At 53.8% G+C, this 19,804-nt stretch overlaps 5 protein-coding genes across 5 annotated transcripts; 2 read left to right on the top strand and 3 right to left on the bottom strand.

Annotated features, from left to right (window-relative positions):
• The first annotated feature begins 5,227 nt into the window (after positions 1-5,227).
• Positions 5,228-9,816, top strand: M406DRAFT_86923 (uncharacterized protein). Its single transcript, XM_040926093.1, has 4 exons — positions 5,228-6,654; positions 6,748-8,332; positions 8,415-8,498; positions 8,745-9,816. Exons 1-4 carry the CDS (start codon positions 6,531-6,533, stop codon positions 9,049-9,051), a joined length of 2,100 nt encoding a protein of 699 aa, XP_040781069.1. The 5' UTR covers positions 5,228-6,530; the 3' UTR covers positions 9,052-9,816.
• A 1,408-nt stretch (positions 9,817-11,224) lies between these two features.
• On the bottom strand, positions 11,225-12,419 carry M406DRAFT_248389 (uncharacterized protein; the record flags this gene model as incomplete). Its single annotated transcript, XM_040916528.1, has 3 exons — positions 11,225-11,981; positions 12,079-12,213; positions 12,265-12,419. 3 exons carry the CDS (start codon positions 12,417-12,419, stop codon positions 11,225-11,227), a joined length of 1,047 nt encoding a protein of 348 aa, XP_040781068.1.
• Positions 12,420-12,878: 459 nt separating this feature from the next.
• Positions 12,879-13,970, top strand: M406DRAFT_325575 (phosphoribosylformimino-5-aminoimidazole carboxamide ribotide isomerase; the record flags this gene model as incomplete). The annotated part of the gene is made up of 3 exons (XM_040919999.1): positions 12,879-13,181; positions 13,399-13,600; positions 13,678-13,970. 3 exons carry the CDS (start codon positions 12,879-12,881, stop codon positions 13,968-13,970), a joined length of 798 nt encoding a protein of 265 aa, XP_040781067.1.
• Positions 13,971-14,617: 647 nt separating this feature from the next.
• Positions 14,618-15,910, bottom strand: M406DRAFT_66545 (uncharacterized protein; the record flags this gene model as incomplete). Its single annotated transcript, XM_040925007.1, has 1 exon — positions 14,618-15,910. The coding sequence occupies one exon, from the start codon at positions 15,908-15,910 to the stop codon at positions 14,618-14,620; it is 1,293 nt and encodes a 430-aa protein (XP_040781066.1).
• Positions 15,911-16,939: 1,029 nt separating this feature from the next.
• Positions 16,940-17,777, bottom strand: M406DRAFT_34447 (uncharacterized protein; the record flags this gene model as incomplete). The annotated part of the gene is made up of 3 exons (XM_040921978.1): positions 16,940-17,546; positions 17,611-17,661; positions 17,722-17,777. 3 exons carry the CDS (start codon positions 17,775-17,777, stop codon positions 16,940-16,942), a joined length of 714 nt encoding a protein of 237 aa, XP_040781065.1.
• Positions 17,778-19,804: the final 2,027 nt, after the last annotated feature.

The following is a 19,804-nucleotide window of genomic DNA, read 5'->3' as shown; positions in this document are numbered from 1 at the left end:
GTATACCTGGACAGCGTGAGTGACTACTATCCATACCGTGGCAGTAACTGCGTGCCTCCGCGACGGCTGGGCGAGTCTGCCGCCTAGTCTCCGAAAAGAGATCTGCCCAAGTTGTTCGGATGTCATACTGCTTTGAGCCTCAGATGCGACTCTAGGGTCAAGGATGCCGCTGAGGGCTTAGCCATGGGGATGGAGGATTGTACTTCGTATCTTGATGTTGATCTTGGTTGCCGACCGCACTTTGTCGCCTCCCTCGGAAGGCTGGTGGTACCGCTCTAATCATCACAGGAGAAGGGGACACATGACATACTGTTCTGATGGGTCTGCCCGCCCTTCCCAGTATCACAATCACGAGCTCCGATACTGAGTTTGTCTTCAGGAAGAGATGACTGGCGGGAACCACTCCATGCTCTTGGAATGGATGATGCAGAACACCACCACCTACTACTCAGTCATGCTGGATATCCGTCCCTAAGTAAATAGGCTGAAAAATATGGTAGCGGGTCCCACTTGGGTCCTCTGTGGTCATGATCGAGACCCCTCTTCGTGCCTCTCTTTCATGCAAAAGGACGCCCAGAATGGTGCGCGCCGCCTGGTGGAGAGCAGCCCAGACACCACTGGCCTGGTATTCGCTATGTGTGTCTGCCAAGAGTCCCGCCACTGGACCGTCGGCATGCAGAGATCTGCAGTCTGGTTTTGCTGAATCACACAGCGGCCAATACGTCAGGCCACCTGAATGTCACTGAAGGGGGAGCAAGGAAAAGCAGACGCACTGTCGACATGGTCGCCTTGCAGGGATGTTGAGCCAGGCGAGAGGGGGACCAGAACAACCCACGGGAGATGGCCCGAGAGCTCGTATCAAATCGTTCTGGAAGAGGCGAGTGGATCCTACCGCCCAGAGAGACAAGGCCCATGACAAGGGGAGACGGAGGGCAAAGGACGGGCAGGTTCAGGCTCGGCCCCTGTTGATTCTGAAACGCGTCTGCCGCAATGCAACAAAAAAAGAGCGCCTGGTGGGTCGCTGCAAGCTCGGCCTCAGATATCACACCCACAATCCTTTCTCGGATTAAGTTACTCACGAGGGGTGGGGCCATGGCCTGCGCTGTGGTGTGCGTGACTTGGAGAAGAGGGGACGACGACCAGGAGGGAATGAAATAGAGAGGGCTGGGACTGGCAGAACAGGCAAGGCACGCTCCGATTTGGCCCTGCTCCTTCAGCATCCGGGCCCAGTTCCGATGCATCTCTCTTGTATTATGGTACGTGATTGCCTCTAAGCCGATTCGGCGATCGGGGAATGATTGATCATTGCTCAACCCACTCCATGCAGAATGGGCATTGAAGCCAAGGGTCCATGATTGTACCATGGTAGACGAATCATAGCCGGAGATTTGACATAGTAATCGACCGCCACGAGCGAGAGCCACGAGCGGGTCTGAGAGCCTTGATAGAAGTAGACGGGTCGGGCTTTCTTGGATGTCGTCGTGTGGTGGCAGGTGCTCCTCAGCTGAATCAGGTCTGTAGCTAGTCGAAGAGTCAAAGAATGGAACAACCTGCACCTTCCTTGCGCGAGCGTTGGAGACGATAAAAAGAAGGAGGCAGCGAGACATGACGTCGTCTTTCACGGTAGCGGCAGTAGACAGTGGCGGTGGACAGATCTGGCTGTCTGGAAGTAACTGCCACAGGTCGATGAGGCTCTGTCCATCTGTGATAATCTCTCCAACCTTGATTGAAGCTTATAACCTTTTACTATGGTATGATTCTTCAGCTACTTCCAATTCACCGTGCGCACCTCTAGTCCTCCTTTAGTCTCCTCCATCCCCGTCACGCCCGGCTTGGCATCATATTACGCTGTCAATGAAGGTGGAGGGGTGCAAAAAAAAAAAAAAAAAAAAAAAAAAGGAAAAAAGGAAAGAAAAAAAAAAGAAAGAAGAAAAAGGGAGCCCTTGTCCCATCAAAGCAGCTTTTGCCCTGGACAGGGTTCTGGATACAAGCTGTACAGCGGAGCGCGCTACGACAAGCCACTACGGTCCTTCAGATCGATCCCCAGGTCACCTGGCGGCTACGGACAATTGCATGAACCAGTGACGAGGGACAGACGACTTGGGCTGGGGAGGGGAAAAGAGAAGAAAAGAAAGGCAGCTAAGTGAAGTTTCAGCGAGAATGAAAAGAGAAACCGCTTCGTTACCGAGCAAAAGGCATCGTGAGACCTATTCAGGCAAATGAGGATGATCTCATTGTGGTCCGCTTGCAGATGCCCCTGATGTGTGTGTACACACGGCAAGGCTGTCACCTCTGAATATGGCAAAATTGACGACGATAAATCCCATACCATCAATCTAATGCGCTATACGCTTGAAGTGCTGCCTTACCCATGACAACGTAAGGAGGCCATCCACCCAGGCCTGCATCAGCGCTCGCAGGTCGCTTCTCGGCCACAAGAGGGGCAATTTTTATTTTTATTTTAAGCAGCGTTCTGACGCTTATGGAGGCCGGCCACAGACCGCGGCCTGCGCTACGAGATATTGTTGGCCATTGCTTTGTCAAGCAGCGTCCGCTCAGAGCTGTACGGCGTGAATGGGCAAGAAACACCGAATCATGGCAACCTCCCCGCACCGGGCAAAGCGAGAGGACATGGAATGAGAGCGACTTCGACAAGGACGCCATCCCGTCAGGCTAGACAGTGTCTCTGCGCTCTGATGAACGACTTGGCCTGTACCACGGGCTGCCCGCAAGAGCCTCTCCTTTACCCAAGACAACAGTTGAAAGAAGCAGCGAAAACGCGGTTCGGGTGACAATTACCAGATCCACTGCGCCTCCGACGCTTGGATCTCTGCGCGGAACCCTGAATGGTACTGCGTAGTGTATCATCATGCGCAAAACAGCCGCCCGTTCTGGACTGCACGGGGGTATGTGCGTGCTGATGAAATTTTAGTCCAACGTGGATCCAGGGAGAAGGAGTTGACGTCCCTGTCTCTAACGTTGAGAGGACTATGCTCCTTGCCTCCCCACAACCAGAGAGCTCCAAGCCTCTGGCCGCCGTCAATTCTTCCTATCTAAGCTTCTTTCACAATCACGAACACCCTGGAATGTCATCTAGCGTGCAGTGTGACCCCAGAGAATCTTGGACACCGGCCACACGGCGATGCTGGCAAGTCCAGGTCGCTCTACTGGCCTCCTTGTGTGTGTGGTGGTAGGGACGGGACTCGATGTCCTCCACGAGCTGGGGGTGCTGGCTGGGATAGAATCAACCACTTTGCCAGAGGTTTGCATTGTCAAAGCGTAGTTGCCGAAGGAAGGGATCTTCGCCGCCAGTTCCCAGCTGACTCTCCTACGGACTATGTACTGCACATTTCTCTCTCCAAGACCCAACACGACTAGCCTGTTGATGTTTTGGAACGAAGAGGTTTCCCCTTGCGGAGCGACGCCGGCGCCCCCTTCCTATCCGATTCCCACTTTGTGGCTTCTAATTGTTTTGTTGAGAGGGATGAGTAAGAATACTACGTACCTCCATCTCTGTCCACCTCGCTTCGCATACTTCCCGCCGGGGGGAGGGAACGAGAGGGGGTCGGGGGGGGGGCCTTCAGATACGGGGACGTATGCTTGTGTGCCCCAGTGCGAGGAACATCAAGACCCTTCACGCCCCACCCCTGACTTTTGCGCCCAGTGACAGACCCAATCTCTGCTGAACAGGGGGTCTGGCAGGTTAGGTCCTCTGTTGCGATGTTCGAATTGAGAAGACGAGTATGATGCGACAAACAAGCGCAGATAATACCGCCGTTGCTTACCACAGCACGCCTTCTCTTGTTGTTTCCGAGCGAGCACAGTGGAGCAGCAGAGGACTTGGGCAGGGTATGGCAGTTTTAGGGCAAGTAAGTACCATAGAAAGTACACACATGTCTGAATGAGACTGAACGTCTCTGTTGGACGGTTATTTCCAAGCCAAGTAAGTCTTCAACAGTGTCTGCTGCCAATCCTCAACAAGCCCTTACTGCGCTGCACTGCAGCGCACTCCATACCGGCCGATAATCCTCATTACCGACGGCCGGAAGGTAACCACGAGGCGAATTCTCCGGGCACCTCGCTCGCTTGAGGGCCTGTTGTGTGGGTTATGAAGTGATTTGACATCTTGGCTTTGACCCCAGAGGGACCCAGAGAAACGGCCCCAGATGCCTTGATGGGATACGGCTTAGCCCAAACATGGCTTTGCCCAATTTCCTGCTTGTACAACCCGAGCAATAGTCCTCGTGTCTGTGTCTGTCTGTCTCTCTCTGCGGTGTTCGCACATCCTGTGGAGCCCTCGTACCATATACACTATAGTAGTAGTACCAGGTATACAAATTGAATAGAGGACCTGTGCGCAAGCCCCAGCTCCTCTCTCTCTCTCTTCTCTCGAACAATCCTATCTCCGCCACCAGCGGCATCCGTGGACAGCGGGAACTGCGCAACTTCGTGTGCTCGTCTTCATGTCAACCGACCCGCAAATATATGGTGCATAATAATACTGTAGTAGTAAGGAAGAGGCACCGGCCAGGACGAAAAAAGAAAAGAAGAAGAAACAAGAAAACAAAAGGACCACAAGCAGCAGGCTGTATACACACAGCCAGACCAGTAGAGCAAGCCGGCTTAGCTAAACCGGGCCTTGGCCTGCTGACGAGCAGCAACGAAGGATTCGGGTGTGTCCTCAGTCTGACCCTTCCCAACTTTTTCTTTTTTTCTCTCTTTCTTTTCCCCTTCCTTCTCTCCTACTAAGACCTGGTGGTGGTGGCTGCTCCTTCCTCGTCCTCGTCCTCCTTCCCTCGTCTTACTTATTTGACCAACGGCGCCCATCCACGCTTATACCCTGGCTCTGCGCTGCCGCTGGCTCTGCCCATGTCCCCTTCCCTACCCCCCTGTCCACCCACCCACCCTCCTGGACCTGTCCTGTGCGCTGTGGTCCCGCCCGTCCAACGTCCCCCCCCCCCTGGCGTGCCCTGGCCTCTCGCAGCCAGTCATGTATAGCTGGGCCCTGGCTCGTCCACGGTGGACACCCCTGTCGCCCCAGTCCACACATTCTTGTCGTGCGTGCTTGTTCCTCTTGTCCTCCCCTTCTTTCTGAGTGACCAGGTACCTAGACTGGTACATCCAGGTCGGACTGTGCTAGACCATTTGAAGCAGCACAGGCACGAATTTCCTTAAACCCCCAGGACATCCCTCTTTTATTCCCTTCCTGCCCCCCTCCTGCGCTTCCAAGACCTCTTTGGAAATTTCTTGATGTTCAAGACTTTCCTCTTCCTCCCTCCTTCTTTATCCCTTCCTTCGTGTCTCAGGAGGCCCGTTGTCAACCCCGGACCAGCGGTATCAGTCCTACTACTTTCTTGGTGTGTGTGTGTTCCGTAAAACAGAGAAGAGAGCCTCGACATCATCGCGACCCAGCATCGGCCCCGTCTCTTTATTTGACTTTCCGACGACCCTCTTGCTCTCGCTCTTCGCCCCAGCAGCCTACCTCCTGCAACAACACAGGTCGCCCGACCCATCTCATCGTTGTGTGTTGCGTGCGAATCCTAGGGACACATCATTTGCTTCTCAGCTTAACGCCACCTCAGCCGGTATTAATTATCCGGTCACTTGATTGATTCAAAACTACTTTTTTCTTCTTGGATTTCTACACCTATTTTAGGGGTTTCTGTCTCGCTTGCCAGGCTGTGCCAATCTCGTCTCGATAGACAAGTCCTAATCTCTCGACACGGCCAATTCCTCCTCCTCGGTTTGCACCAGAGAGGAAAGGACGACAACGACGACAATATAGTGAGGATTAGAGCAGCAGCATTCAGTTGTCTGTTGTGTTCTGTTCCTGCGGGTCTCCCACGGGAATCAGCAGCCTCTTTCTCTGTCATCACCTGCACCTGAGCGCTCGGTGGCTTCAAGACTCGGAGAGTGGTCTCCACACATTCTCCGATCCCAACCCCCTATCTTTTTCCTTCCCGCGCTATTGACCGTGCCTTGACGGTGTCGGCCAGTGCACGCCCATTCCGCTAATTCGCTAGACGCAATTACGGCTGGGCCTTTGCTGTGCGCTGTTTCTGCAATTTATTCCTGCTCAACCCCCTCTTTTCCCCCCCATCCGGGCTGGACTCGACTATCGCATCGCATCGCCAATCACCATCATCCCTCCTCATCGTCCAAGATCTTCCTCTCTCCGTCCGCCTGGCTGCGACAGACCCATTTGACGCTCTTGACGATCGTCAAAATTCCATTGCAGCATCTGCAACCCACCCAACAAGCTTGCATACGACGATCCTCGCGTCGCTACTTCCTTTTATTTGTTTACTCTTCGAGTGCTTCAACTGGCGAACACTCTAACGCTTTTGGTGCCGTCTCGACCTCGACTGTCAATTGCGCTGCACCCTTCCATTCCTGATCCAAAACAACGCCCTTCATCGTTGGCTTGCGATCAGCGGATTAATCCCATACTTGTCGCGGACGGGACACTGGAGTGACCGAGCAGGAAGCTCCCTCTCTCCCCTTTTCTTCAGCAGTGTCTGCCCACTATTATGTATCAACAACCAGGCGGCGCCATGGCTGCACCACAAAAACCAGAGACCTTCATGCTGAGCACAGAGGCTCAGCAGGCGCTACCACATGATGCACAGGTTGCTCTGCAACAAGTCGATAATTGTAGGTCCTCCCTTTTTCCCTCCCACTTTCCGATTACCGTTTCTTTGCTCGGCTAGCGTGCGACTTGACTAACACTGATCGCGCGCGCTTAAGTGAAATACTTCCTCATCTCTGCTCCTGTCGATTGGCAGCCAGACCAGTACATCCGCAGATTCCTTCTGCCTACTGGCGAATATGTCTCTTGTGTTCTGTGGAACAACCTCTTCCACGTCTCGGGAACCGACATCGTACGATGCCTGTCTTTCCGCTTTCAGGCCTTTGGCCGCCCCGTCAAGAACTCCAAGAAGTTCGAGGAGGGAATCTTCTCAGACCTGCGGAATCTCAAGTCGGGCACTGATGCCTCGCTGGAGGAGCCCAAGAGCCCCTTCCTGGACTTCCTGTACAAGAACAACTGCATTCGTACCCAGAAGAAGCAGAAGGTCTTCTACTGGTACAGCGTGCCACACGACCGGCTGTTCCTCGACGCGCTGGAGAGGGATCTGAAGAGGGAGAAGATGGGTCAGGAGGCTACCACCGTCGCCGTTAGCGAGCCTGCCCTGTCATTCCAATACGACTCGTCGCAGTCGCTGTATGAGCAGCTCACCAAGGCCCAGCAGGCCAACTCCTCGTCCTTCTCCGCCCAGCAGTCGTTCCCGGCCTCGCAGTCCACTTCGCCCGTCATGCGGGCTGTCGACTCGATGCCGCCGCCTCAGATGATCCCTCAGACGATGGCCCCTTTAACAGACGGGATGGACTCCATGGTTCCTTATGGCGCCATGGCCATGGGCCCTCAGATGTCCCAGAACATGGTCAAGCGGGAGCCTGACTATAACCGGGTCCAGTACAACCAGAACGGCGTGCCAATACAGCAGGGCCACCAGAGACACGCCTCCATGCCTGCCTACGGCCTCGAGTACTCGCCTGCGCCGTCCTTTGTCTCCTCGCAGTACGAGGATTACAGCAACCGGGGCATCTCGTTTGAACCCATCACCCCGCCACAGCAGGCCCTGGGCATCGCCGCCGAGCCTGCCTACATCGCCAACGAGGAGACCGGCCTGTACACTGCCATTCCCGATCACATGAACGGTGTCAACGGCCTGAACGGCATGATCCAGCTGCCCCCCTCCAACCTTGCTGGACCTCAATTCTCCCGTGCATACGGAGCCAACAACGTCTACTCTGTGATCGAAGGCTCGCCGACGTACAAGCAGAGGAGACGGCGCTCATCCATTCCCCCTGGAATGTCGGCTATCGCAGCTGCCGCTGCCACCCAGGCTCCCCACAGGCCATCCGATCTCCGACGGTCCGTGTCCGCTTCTGTCGGCCCTGTGGCTGAAGGCGACGAGTCGCTTGGCAACTCCCCACCAGGATTGACCTACAGCAACTCCGGCATGCCCATGCCGGGCCAGCAGCAGCAGCAGATGCATGAGCTGTCGCGCCACGGCACTCCCCTCTCCACTGTCGAGGGCAGCCCCGCCCTGAACCCCATGTCGCTGCAGCAGGACTACGCTCAGATGCCCCACGAGGACATGATCAACCCCCACATGGAAGAGAGAAGGATGATCCAGGGACCCAACGGCGTGATGCGCCGAGCTCGCTCAGCCACTGTCATGGAGCTTGGTCCTTACCCTCAAAAATCTCACTCCTGCCCCATCCCGACGTGCGGCCGCCTCTTCAAGCGTCTCGAGCATCTCAAGCGGTAAGACCGGATTTTCATATCTACATGTCCTCAACACGGGAGATTACCTTAACAGGGTATCTGACTTAAACAAACTTTCCAGACACGTGAGAACACATACACAAGAAAGACCCTACATCTGCCCTTATTGTAGCAAGGCATTCTCCAGATCAGACAACCTAGCACAGTATGCCCCATCTTTCCTAACTTTGCACTTTCTTTCGTTTTTCTTTTGTCTTGGTGCGAGTCTAGCAGACCAGAAACTGTTGTAGTGTGTGTGGCATGTAATCGAGAGAGGGGAAGAGAAACGTCACATCGCCAGCCGTCACACAAAACACACCACACACCACAGAGTCACAGCACAGCTACAAACGCCCAAGACAAAACCAATGCAGAGCCCGACCGACAACAGAGGCTAACAAGATTGATTTAGGCACAAGCGGACCCATGATCGCGGCGATGGAGTCGATGGACTGAACCTGTCCGGAGAGGACGAGGAGGATTTCTCCGGCGAGGACCATGTCGGCTCTCTGGGAGACTCCTCGCCCAACTCCGAGGGCGGTTATGTCACGGCCTCGCTGAACGCGGTTGCGCACCACAGCACGCCCCCGACGTCAACCGGTAGCATGGGCTCCGGCAACTCCATGAACTCCCAGTCCAACTTTAACAGCCTGCAGACGCTGAGCCTGCCCATGACCATCAGCACACCTCAAAACATGAACACCGCCGTCATGATGTAATAACGGTTCGCGAGAAAGCGCTCCTTTGCGAGAAAAATTTCACGGCATTGTACATTTATTTTGGGTATCTGATTATTGTTCTTCACGATTTCATGTGAGGGGGAAACGGGATTTTTGGGTGCTACTTGGTTCATTCCCAAACTGGACGGATGACAGGCTTTCCTACACAAATACGGATGCCTGGGGGCGTTTTCTTTTTCTTCTTTTTTCTTCTCTTCACGCGGAGTTCATTACCGCTCATTCGGTTCATATCCCTCATGATCGTCTGGTGTTTTAGTTATTCTTTTTTTCTTTCCTTTTCCTGTTTATTTCTGGCGAGAAGACCGATCGATGGTGGACATTGCCAAGGCATCTTGTGGTCCTTGGAGAGAGCGCGAAAAAGCACATTAGATGGGAAACGCAAACCCGATCGAAGAAACGCCGAACCCTTAGGCGGGAAGTCTGGCTGCAACGACTTTGCATATGAGACGGGTTGCGTTGCTGTATATATCCTGCTGTTTTTGTCAAGGATGGAGAGATAAAAGGCGGGCACAAACTCTGTTGTGAGGAAGAAGATACCTGTTGAACTTTCATCAAATCTCTCTTGGCTCGTGAAAAGCAGTAGGTGTGGGACTCGAATTGTGATGAGAGAAGGAGTCGAGGGCAGCGTTGTAGATGCGCCCGTGTATTTCAAACCAACACAACAGCCTACACTTTTCTTTACAGAGAGAGTGTAGCAACTGTTGACACTAAGAACAACATCAAATTCATACTACCTTTCAGTAACTCTTGTTTCCATATTTCACCTCCTTCATCCGTGATTTGTGTGGCGATGAACAAGCAACCCCCCATCTCCCTCCCCTCCTCCCGACCACGACCCGTTCATCGATTGATCGACACGTCAATTCAACGTAGTCTAAATTCAAGATAAGAGTTGAATTACAGTACATTTCAGGGTACGCTAGGGCCTGGCTAGTGGAAGACCCGACTCGTCATCTCGGCCGAGGCTCTACTCCGGCGATGAGGATGATAATGACGACAATATGACATCCCCAAAATGTGGCGGCTCAAAGGTATAAAAAATTACAGTCAGCCCCGATGACAGGGTTATGAGAATGATGTTGATTCCACCGGGCAGAGAGCAACAAGCCGGGGGGGGGGGGGGTGGGCAGCGGCCACGCTCCTAAAATTAGGGAGGGAATGAGGAGGCTACTGCACTTTGGCCGCGGGCCATTCTGGCCTGGACCATACTTGGGTATTTCTCATATGTATATCTTTTTCAATGTATATTTATATCCATATTACACTCCCAAGTAGGTATACATATACACTTTTATGTACTGAACATAAGCAAACGTCACCGTCGCCATTAGACAAGCAAGCCGACGACGGTCCATCTTGCATTCCGCGCAACTGTGGATAAGAACCTATGCAGGTCTAGGCAAGCAATGCTGAAAGAAAAAGGAGGAAGGGGAGGAGAAAGACTATGATTAGAAGGTAAAGTGCTGGACAAGGCTTCTTTTTCTATTGGTCATGCTGGTGGTGGTGTGTATTGTGCAGAGGAAGGCATAAGCACGACGAGAGCGTGAGTGGGCGGAGGGAGGATGGGAATCCTTCGCCCGTTCTTTCGAGCATCTGAGAAGGGCAGGTAATGAAAGCTGTGCTCTGATCTATTTCGGGAACAATTACAAATTAACTCCATCTTCAGTTAGGACGGAGGTGCGATAGGAAGGCATTCGACTTCATCTTCTTAGCTCTGCTAGACTAATTCTGGACGGGAGGGGTGATCACCTCCCCGAGGCTGAAACTGGGACCATTGGTTGCCACTGTTATTGCGGCACAAGCAGAAGCCGAACTTTAAAGAGGTGGTTCAAGTCATGCTCAATTAGTGAAGGCGAGGGCTCTTTGTATGCTGCGCCGCCGGGTTGTGGTGAACGTCGAAGGTGAGGTGGTGCAATACAGCCATGGGTAGACGAGAACAGGAGTTAGGACTCCCGAGTAGACCAGCTGCAGGAAAAAAGAAAAGGGAAAAAAGAGGTGCGAGGTGTGCTGTGCATTGAGGTACAGACTCGCGCCGGCAACGCTTCCGGAACGCATTAATTTTGTCTCTTAAAAATTTTCTCCTCTCCTGGACAGTGAGCATGCAAGGTGGCTGGTTCCGTCTCGGTAGAAGGTAAGAAGCCGCGATCTCGGATCATCTCCGCCTTCTTCTTTTCCTGCCAAACTCGGGTTTCTTGCCTTCCATCTCTACCGCCCTCACTTCCCTCTTGCTCAGCTTCAGCTCTCCGCCGCTGAACCTGCCCATACCCGGCATATCAACAGCCAGACCTCCTCTCCCCTTCGACCTCCCCTTCTTCTTCCCGGCCTTGTCAACCGGCTTTTCAAGAATAATCCCGTTCTCCTTGGCCTCGCGCCGTCTCTTGGCCTCTTTTGAGTCCTTGGCCGCGTTGATCCCCTTGCGCATGCCCATCGGCATCTTGCGCTGCGTAAAGATGCTTTCCTTGGAGCCCAGCTTTTGTATCCGCAGGTCGGTGGTGAGGGCGCGGGTGCGGCCCTGTGTAAAGGTCTTGCCCCCCACGCCGCCGCCGCCGGCCAGGCCAGAAGAGCCGACTGAGTTGAAGGGGTTGGAGGCGGAAAGGATGTGCGACTCGGAGATGAGCCGCTGGAGAGCCAGGTCATTTGCGAGGAGGGTCTTGGAGTCTTCGTTTTGCGGGTCGTCGTTGTCGTCTTCTTGATCCCCGGGCTTTGTTTTGGGCTTGGATGTGAGGTCGGGTTCGGGTGGGCGGGAGGATAGAAAGGCGCGCATCTCGCGCTTGGACATGATGGCGTTGGACGGGTGGAGAGCCGAGACTGCCAGCGGTCTGGAGTGGTCGACTACCTCGACTTTGCTCGTGCCTGCTTGCGAGTTGTCGCTTGCTTCTGAACCTTCGTCGTCGCCGCCGTCGCTATCGCTTTCGTTGTCTATATCGAACGTCACTGCTGTTAGTCCCCAGGCAGCAGATATATGGGTGTAGAGAGGTTTTTGTTAGTAGCTTTCTTCCATGATACGCACTTTCGCTGTCGTCCTCTCCAGAAAGACCTCCCCACTCATCAACGTCGTCGTCGTCCCCGCCAGACCCGGAAGAGTCTGACCGCATGTCTTCTATACCGTCCTCATCCCCTTCTTCGTCCTTCGTGCTTGTGCTCCTGCCCGCTTTCTTTGTCTTGGCGCCGTGCTTCTTGCCCGCCGCGGACCCCTCCTCGACCTCGTCGTCTAGCGGCGCGAACTGAGCCTCGAAGTGCTTCCTGAAGATGGCCTGCACATCCTCCAGCGCGGCTGCATCTGTCTCGTCTTGGGCTTTCTGCGCCGGCCTCCGCTTCCTCTTCCCGAGCACAGCGGCCGAAGGCATGACGACTCAGGTGTTCGCACTATTCGCAGAATATGGTGTGGTGTGCGTGAGGAACAAGATGAATTGGGGTACGAGTTGACGCTATAGTGTAGACGGGTTGACAGTACTCGGTGTATTCAGACCCGCGCGGCCCAAAGTTTTTTTTTCTTTGCTGCTCTTCACCTGTATTGACGCCTCGGGCCGCCCTCGGCTCGCTAGCGCCACCAATAGTACTACTTTCAGGGCTCGCAGAGCCTCAACCAAGGGCGGCTCGCTTTTAGACAGCACTATATTTCGCCCCACTATCTGCCGCTACAGCGGGATCGCTACTGAGCGCAAGGCAAACCGGATGCGGAAAGACTTTCCAACATTTTCAATATCCTTTCCCTCCCTCCCCTCTTGCTAAAGAGACCCTTGAAAGAAACGTCGTCAAAAACTTTCCATTCTGCCTTCTACTCATATACATAAATTACACACAGAATGACCATCTTTCGCCCCTGTATAGACCTCCACGCGGGGCAGGTAAAACAGATTGTGGGCGGCACGCTGGACGAGAAGACGCCCTCGACCCTCAAGACCAACTTTGTCTCGCCGCACCCGCCGGCGCATTTTGCACGGCTATACCGGGAAAACGAACTCAAGGGCGCCCACGTCATCATGCTCGGGCCTGGCAACGCGGAGGCAGCGCGCGAGGCACTGGCGGCGTGGCCTGGCGCACTGCAGGTCGGCGGCGGGATCACGGATCAGAATGCGAAGGAGTGGGTGGACACTGGTGCCGAGAAGGTATGATGAAAACGCAACGTCAGATAAACGCTTGCGAGATGTTTTTTGGTGTATTTGGATCGACTTGACATGTGTGTGGCAATATTGCGTGCTGTGAGGGGAAAGGGAGGATGAGAATGAGAGAGGCAGAGAGAGCGAGGGACCTGAGGAATGCAGAGAGAAGGATTATGAAAAAGAGGGCTGACACTGATGAGGTGATGGGGTGGTGATTCAGTAGGTCATCATAACGTCTTTCCTCTTCCCAGAGGCGCACTTCAGCCAGGCACGCCTGGATTCTGTCGTTGCGGCGCTGCAGGGCGACCGGAGCAGGCTGGTCATCGACCTGAGCTGCCGTCGACAACAAGCAGACGGCGAGGAGCCCAGGTGGTTCGTGGCCATAAACAAGTGGCAGACTCTCACAGACATGGAGGTCAACCAAGGTACTTCACTCATTTCTACCTCCTGCAAACAGCCACAATCATCAATCAGAGGTAGCTCACGCCACCATCTCCCGCAGCTTCTATAAAACAGCTCGAGCCCTACTGCTCCGAGTTTCTCATCCACGCCGCCGACAACGAGGGCCTCCAACGCGGCGTCGATGAGGACCTCGTCACCAAGCTGTCGCAGTGGTGTACAATACCCGTCACGTATGCCGGCGGCGGCCGGAATCTCGACGACTTGGATCGGGTCAGGGCCCTGAGCGGCGGCAAGGTCGACCTCACGATCGGAAGTGCGTTGGATTGCTTCGGTGGGTCCGGTGTGCGGCTGGATGAGTGTGTCGAGTGGAATCGGCACCAAAAACAGGCCTAGAATGGCTCCCCCAAGGCAAAGGAGGTGAAGAAGGCGTGCAATGATTCCCCCAAACCACGAATAGCATAGAGGAATCAAGCATGTCAACTCCTGGCTCAGCTGTTATTGTGTCTGTGATTGCGACGGTCCTAAATATCCCAAACGATTTCGTGTGTGAGCAATACCATAAAGTCGCCAATGGGCATTGGTCAGGAAATGACTTTTTTCTTGCCATCTACATAATGTATTGGCAAAGAGAAAACGTCACAAACCCCCCAAATCACGGTGTGCATGTCTATTTGGGAAATGAATCTCTATTCCACTGCTAGCTACCCTAGGTTGGTATATTGACATTATGGTGTTAACCCATGTAGTCAATGAGCCACCAAAAACCCCAGAGTGTTCGCACGTTTGTCATTACTTTCCACGAGCTGTTCGAGTACGAGGCGAAATTTGACCCCCCCACCCGAGTTTCAAAAAATCACCATCCTTCAAATTCCCACGAGAATCGCCCATATCGTCAACTTTCATGACAGAACTTGACGTCGCTAGTCATTTTTCGTCCGAGCTTCGCTTCGTCTCTGTCCACAGCCAGTAGATCCCAGTGCTGTACTTGAGTCTTCGTGGCCCACGCATGTATGGCATCTTATCAAGACTGACCTGTCAGCTCACTTCTGCTTGTTCTTGTTGAAGAAGGTCTCGCGGATCCACTGCTCGGCGGCGAGCTGTTGCGATTGGGCATTGTCATTTTGGGTAGCAGGACCTGATGTAGGTCTAGTGGCATTGTTGTGTATGCCTTGAGCGCCCTGAGCAGACTGCTGGACATGTCGATTCTGCTGTTGGCTGGATTGGGCCTGAGCAGCTGCGGAGCGGCTATACTCACCGGTCTGAGCACCTTGGGCTGGCATGCTGACATGAGCAGTCGCTGGCACGGTCGGCTTGACGGCGTGGGGACCAACTTGGGCCGCAAACTGAGGAGAGATATGTACAGAACCAGAAGCCTCAGCGAGCTTGGGTTTGTTGTTGCTGTCATTACGAGACACGGGTTTGTACTTCTCGAAATCTTTGCAGGCTTGCTTCGCGGCCTTGTTGGCAGCGGTACGGGCTTGGAGCTCTGCGTTCTGGTCCTGGAGATGGACACGGGCATGGACCACTCCTGTACAAAGCTTGACTACCTGGCGAAGCTTTGCCTCAGACTCGCGATCACCAGCTGCACAAGCGTTCTCTGCCGCCTGGTCGAAGAGCCGACCGCCATCCTCGATGGTGTACGTATACATCCAGTCCTTGTCAACATAAGCACCCGTGTCGACACCGAAGACTGGATTGAATGGCTTATCAGCCCAGCGGGAGCCTCCGAGGCCATTTCCACCGCCTAGGGTAGCGGTGCCAACAGAACGCTGAGCAGTGCTGATGGTAGCCTGCTGCTTGGCGGCAGCAGTTGGAGCAAAAGAATCAATGCCTCGAGGGATGGTGGTCGCAGGGATAGCGTTGTGAGCTATAGGGCCCGGGGTACCAGCACTATTACTCTTGCAATCAGGTGCTGCAGCCCAGGGAGACGCGCTGAGGCCGCGTTTGGGGCTGGCAGGGACGTCATCCACGATCATCGGATCACCAGCGTCACCATCAGTAGCCGGCTGGTTGGCCTGGGCGGCAGCCACGTTGACATTCTGGAAGTAGTGGTTAGGCGGGGCCGTTGCGAGGCGCTCGCTCCAGTTGCTAGATATGTCACCTGGTCCACCACGACCACCACGACCACCACGTGTAGGGGTCGAATTAGTGCGTGGGAAGTTGCTAGGAGTGTCGAGAAGGCCACGGCTGCCACTATTTCCACCACCACGGCTGCCACGGCCACCACGGGCGCTACCACGGCGCTGTCTGTCATCGCGAAGTTCGCCGCGCTGAACCTGCTGATGAAATTGACGGGCGGCCTCGAGGTCGCCCCGTCCACCGTTGAAAGCCATCTCGGGTACGGTCGGAGGAAGGTCGGATTTTGGGGCACCCTGAAAACCGATATCAGCTTATTGGCTTCATAACTGTTGTGGCCACTAAGGGGGGAGATGGAGATAGAGAGAGCGCCTGCCTGCCTGCTTCGCGGGAATTTGGAAGGTTGGTAACTCAAATTGCAGGCAGGCTGATGGGTACGAAACGGAAGGACAAACAAGAAGAGACTCAAGCTTACTCAGAGGCACAACAACAATGGATTTGTTGTGTACAAAGACGGGTTTGAGTGTGTGGGTGACTAATAGAGTCAAGCAGATTGGGACAGACAGCAGGCTTTGACTGTCCAGGCTCGAAAGAGCTATGAGTAAGAGGTATGGTAGACAGGCGATTCTGTCTGGAGGTATGCTTGGTGGAGAAGAGGGTTCGAAGAAAGGATGCTCTGATGACCTGCCTTGGTAGAAGGCCTGTCAATAGAGAGGGATGGACTTATGATGGCGGTATTGCCTGTGTTGATATGAAGGAGAATTTGGAAAATTATTGACCAGGCAGTGGGAAAGTAGCTTTATATAGGCGGGGATTGAGCATCACGACAAATTTCACTCCTCACGATATATCGAACAACTGGCTGTGAGGTTTTGATCCCGGGATTTATGATGGGGCAGGAAGAATCGACAGAAAGGCAAAATGTGGGTGGCAGGAAGGAACAATCATGTGAAAGGTAGGGACATATAGAGGAAGGTAGTTCTTCGTAAGTGTGGGCCAATGCATTCCTTCCCTTTCTGAAGACTATTTGGGGGGCCCAGATGAGGAAGCCACACAGGAGACGGGGCCCCAGCAACAGCCCTCCTATGATCATCAACATTTGGCCCAGCCCTAGGCCGGTTCCTAGGCAACATCAGTATCGAGGCTCAAGAGGCACGAGGAGAGCGGGCCGTAGACCCACCAGATCGTCTATTGCGCAGTTGACATGGTGCATAATGCTGAACTCAGCATGTTACCTGGATCAAAGGTGAGCTCCTTTCTTAAGCTCAGTCGAAGCTTTCCGGATGTCACCCTTTCTTCAAACGCTTCTGCCCTACAGGAGCCTCTAAAGCATTGATCTTCGTCTCGAGGAATTTCCCCCTTCCGGCCTCCTCCAGCCAAGGCGCCACAACAGGTGGCACCGTCTTCCGCACAAAATCGACCAGTGCCCTCGCCTGGGTTGTGTCATTTGAACGGAGAGCCACACTCGTAACCCTCGGTATACCCATACAAGCACTGAGCCTCTCCTCGCAAGCTTTCGAGAAGCCGACCAGCCGCACGGGCTCGCTGAGCTGGTGAAACTTCGATGCCGTGGCGACCATCTGGGGCAGGTGGCTGAAGAACGCCGAGGGAGGCCCTGAGCGGGCTATGAAGATGACGGCGTATGGACTTATTTGTGTTGAAGGTGTTTGTGCCTGTGGATCTGAACCTGTGGGGGAGCAGTTGAGAAGCTGGAGATTCCGCGTGATGGTGCTCAGGCCAACTTCCACAAAAGTAGCAATAGCCGGTGATGGTGGCACAGCACGCTCTACCGGCGGCTCAGACTCCTGATCGCGCTTCCTCTTCCGCTTGTTACGCTTGCCTTTGGATGCCGTCTTGTAGGCTTGACGATGATGAGAGATGGGTGACAGGACGCTACCAGGCGATTGTCAACAACAACAACAACATGCGTGATTTTCAAGTGGATGGGTGTGCGCACTCGCAGAGAAGATCTAAGATGGAGTCTTGGTCTTCTTGTGTGATTTTCGGCCTGCCACACAGATTAGAGATATTGGGGTGAGAAGCCGTGGTCGTGTCTGGGGCATCTCACCATTCAGCCTTCGAGAATGGAGTCTCCAGTTGATACACCGTCTTTGTCTTCTCCATACTGAAGTATGCAAGCCCTTCCTTCGTGTCCAAGAAATTTTCAAGGGATCTGGTTTTTACAAAGAGGTAGTAGCCTGGAGAACACTCGGAATATGTGTGGTTTTTCTATGGACTAGACTCTGCACGACAGCATCTCAAAAAAAAAAAAAAGGGGGGCGTCATTAGGGTTAGGGTACCTCAGGCTGGGATCGCAATCCGAGAGCACCCCTCGTCCTGCTAACCGCCGCCTCCCCTGTGCAGTGATAGAAGCCTCATAGCCCTGTCACTGATCTCGAGTACCTCAAAGACCTAACGTACAGGCTCCTTGGCGTCTTCAAACTAACAAGAATTTCTCTTCTTCCGAAAGTCCTGAACGGACCAGCAAACCTGGGCTGACCTATCGAGACATGTGTATATTCCGTTTGAGTGCTGGGGGGAGGAGCCCAGTCTAAACTCTATTCCTTGTCAGGCTTAGGAGCGCCGGCCGCTCTAGCCTGCTGTTCAGGAAGCATGGGCTTGCTTCGTGCGAGTCACCCTCACAGACGCCACCATGTCGAAGTTGATGAGCGTATCTTCTCTGATTGGCGGAGGTGCACTTCTTGCTGTCCGATGCCGATATATTCGGGAAAGGGAGGGGGGCTTGGGTGGCCCCATCTTGCTGACCACGAGACCACGAAGGCCCCCGTCTGCTCTTGTGTTCCACGCAGGGTCTGATGGGCGGTTCCCTTGCAAGAAATTGTCTCTTCTCAGCACTCGGCTGAAGCGCTGACTCTCTATCACAGCATATCGACTGGCTTCTTGTTATATCTAGCAGCTCGTTGGCCAACCTTCCCGGGCGGCTTGTATGACACGAACCCATCAACAGCAGGGAACCAGTCATCATCTGACCTTACTGACGCGAATTGGTCACCAGCGCCCAAGCGTCCTCATATACAGCCCGGAACCAGATAGGTCGGACACATCGGCACTGTCCCACCACAACTCGGAGAGCAGTATCGCCCCCGGATGGAGCTACGTCTGATAGAGCAGATCTATGATATTGAGCAGCATGCTGAAGCCGCAACATATTTCACAGCAAAAACCATGCCCCCATCACCTAAAAGAAGAGGTTCTGTCATTCCGTGAAGCAGACATTGTCTCTCATGCCCTGGCAGGAACCTTCTCGCAAGGGGGACTCATGGTTCACACTTCTAATTTGCTTTGGTCTTGCAGCTTTGGCGATGTATCGTTCAAAAATTCGACAAAAAACGTATACGAAGGCAGGTCAACGGTACCCTGGGGTCATCAATGCCAGTGACACGCAAATTATGCAGCAGATGAGTATACTTGGGCTCAACGCAATGAAGGTGGGTTCTTTTAGGCCGGAGAGAACGCAACAAAACATGACTCGATGTGTCTCAAAACTCAAGAGTACAACGAATACTCATGCGTGTTTAGGGCGGGTATGTCTTTCTGGAGTGTGCTTCCTGAAGGACTGGGCAGGGGAACGATGCTGATGGTGTTATCGTGAGGCTGGCAACGGACTCGGAAGGTTCCACGGCCGCCTGCTTGGTCACCATCGTATGGCTCTGGTTGATCTTCGCGTGTTTGATACAAGACACAGGACAGTTTGGAGACATAACACGGGTATTCCACTCGAGACTGCAACATCGATGGCAAGATAGGAAGATGGATATTGAACGGGAAAATAAATTATGGAAAATGACTTCATTGAGTAACAGGTACGTGCCTGCCAAGCAATGACTAGCTCGCTAAGTTGGGAGCCTGTCATAAGTTTTAGCTGCCAGCCAGCTGCCCTGAACCCTGGCAGCCTGTCCTATGTAAAACCCAACCCCACTTTCCAAATAGCTGCAGTGTGTGACCTGCATCTTCTCTTCCCGAAATCCCAACTCCCAAATGACTTACCCACACCCCGGGATCGCAGCGTTTATTCAGCACTCCCTTACTTTCTTAACAGCCTTCCAATCAATCGACATTTGGACAGCAGCATCTCAACAGTCCTCATCAATGTGATACATCTGTCACATCGGGCTTCCTCTCAGAGAGCA

This window comes from Cryphonectria parasitica, assembly GCF_011745365.1.
Source record: "Cryphonectria parasitica EP155 unplaced genomic scaffold M406scaffold_1, whole genome shotgun sequence".
NCBI lineage: Eukaryota > Fungi > Ascomycota > Sordariomycetes > Diaporthales > Cryphonectriaceae > Cryphonectria > Cryphonectria parasitica.
The sequence above is the reverse complement of the archived record's forward strand: the minus strand, read 5'-3'. Positions and strand labels throughout refer to the sequence as shown.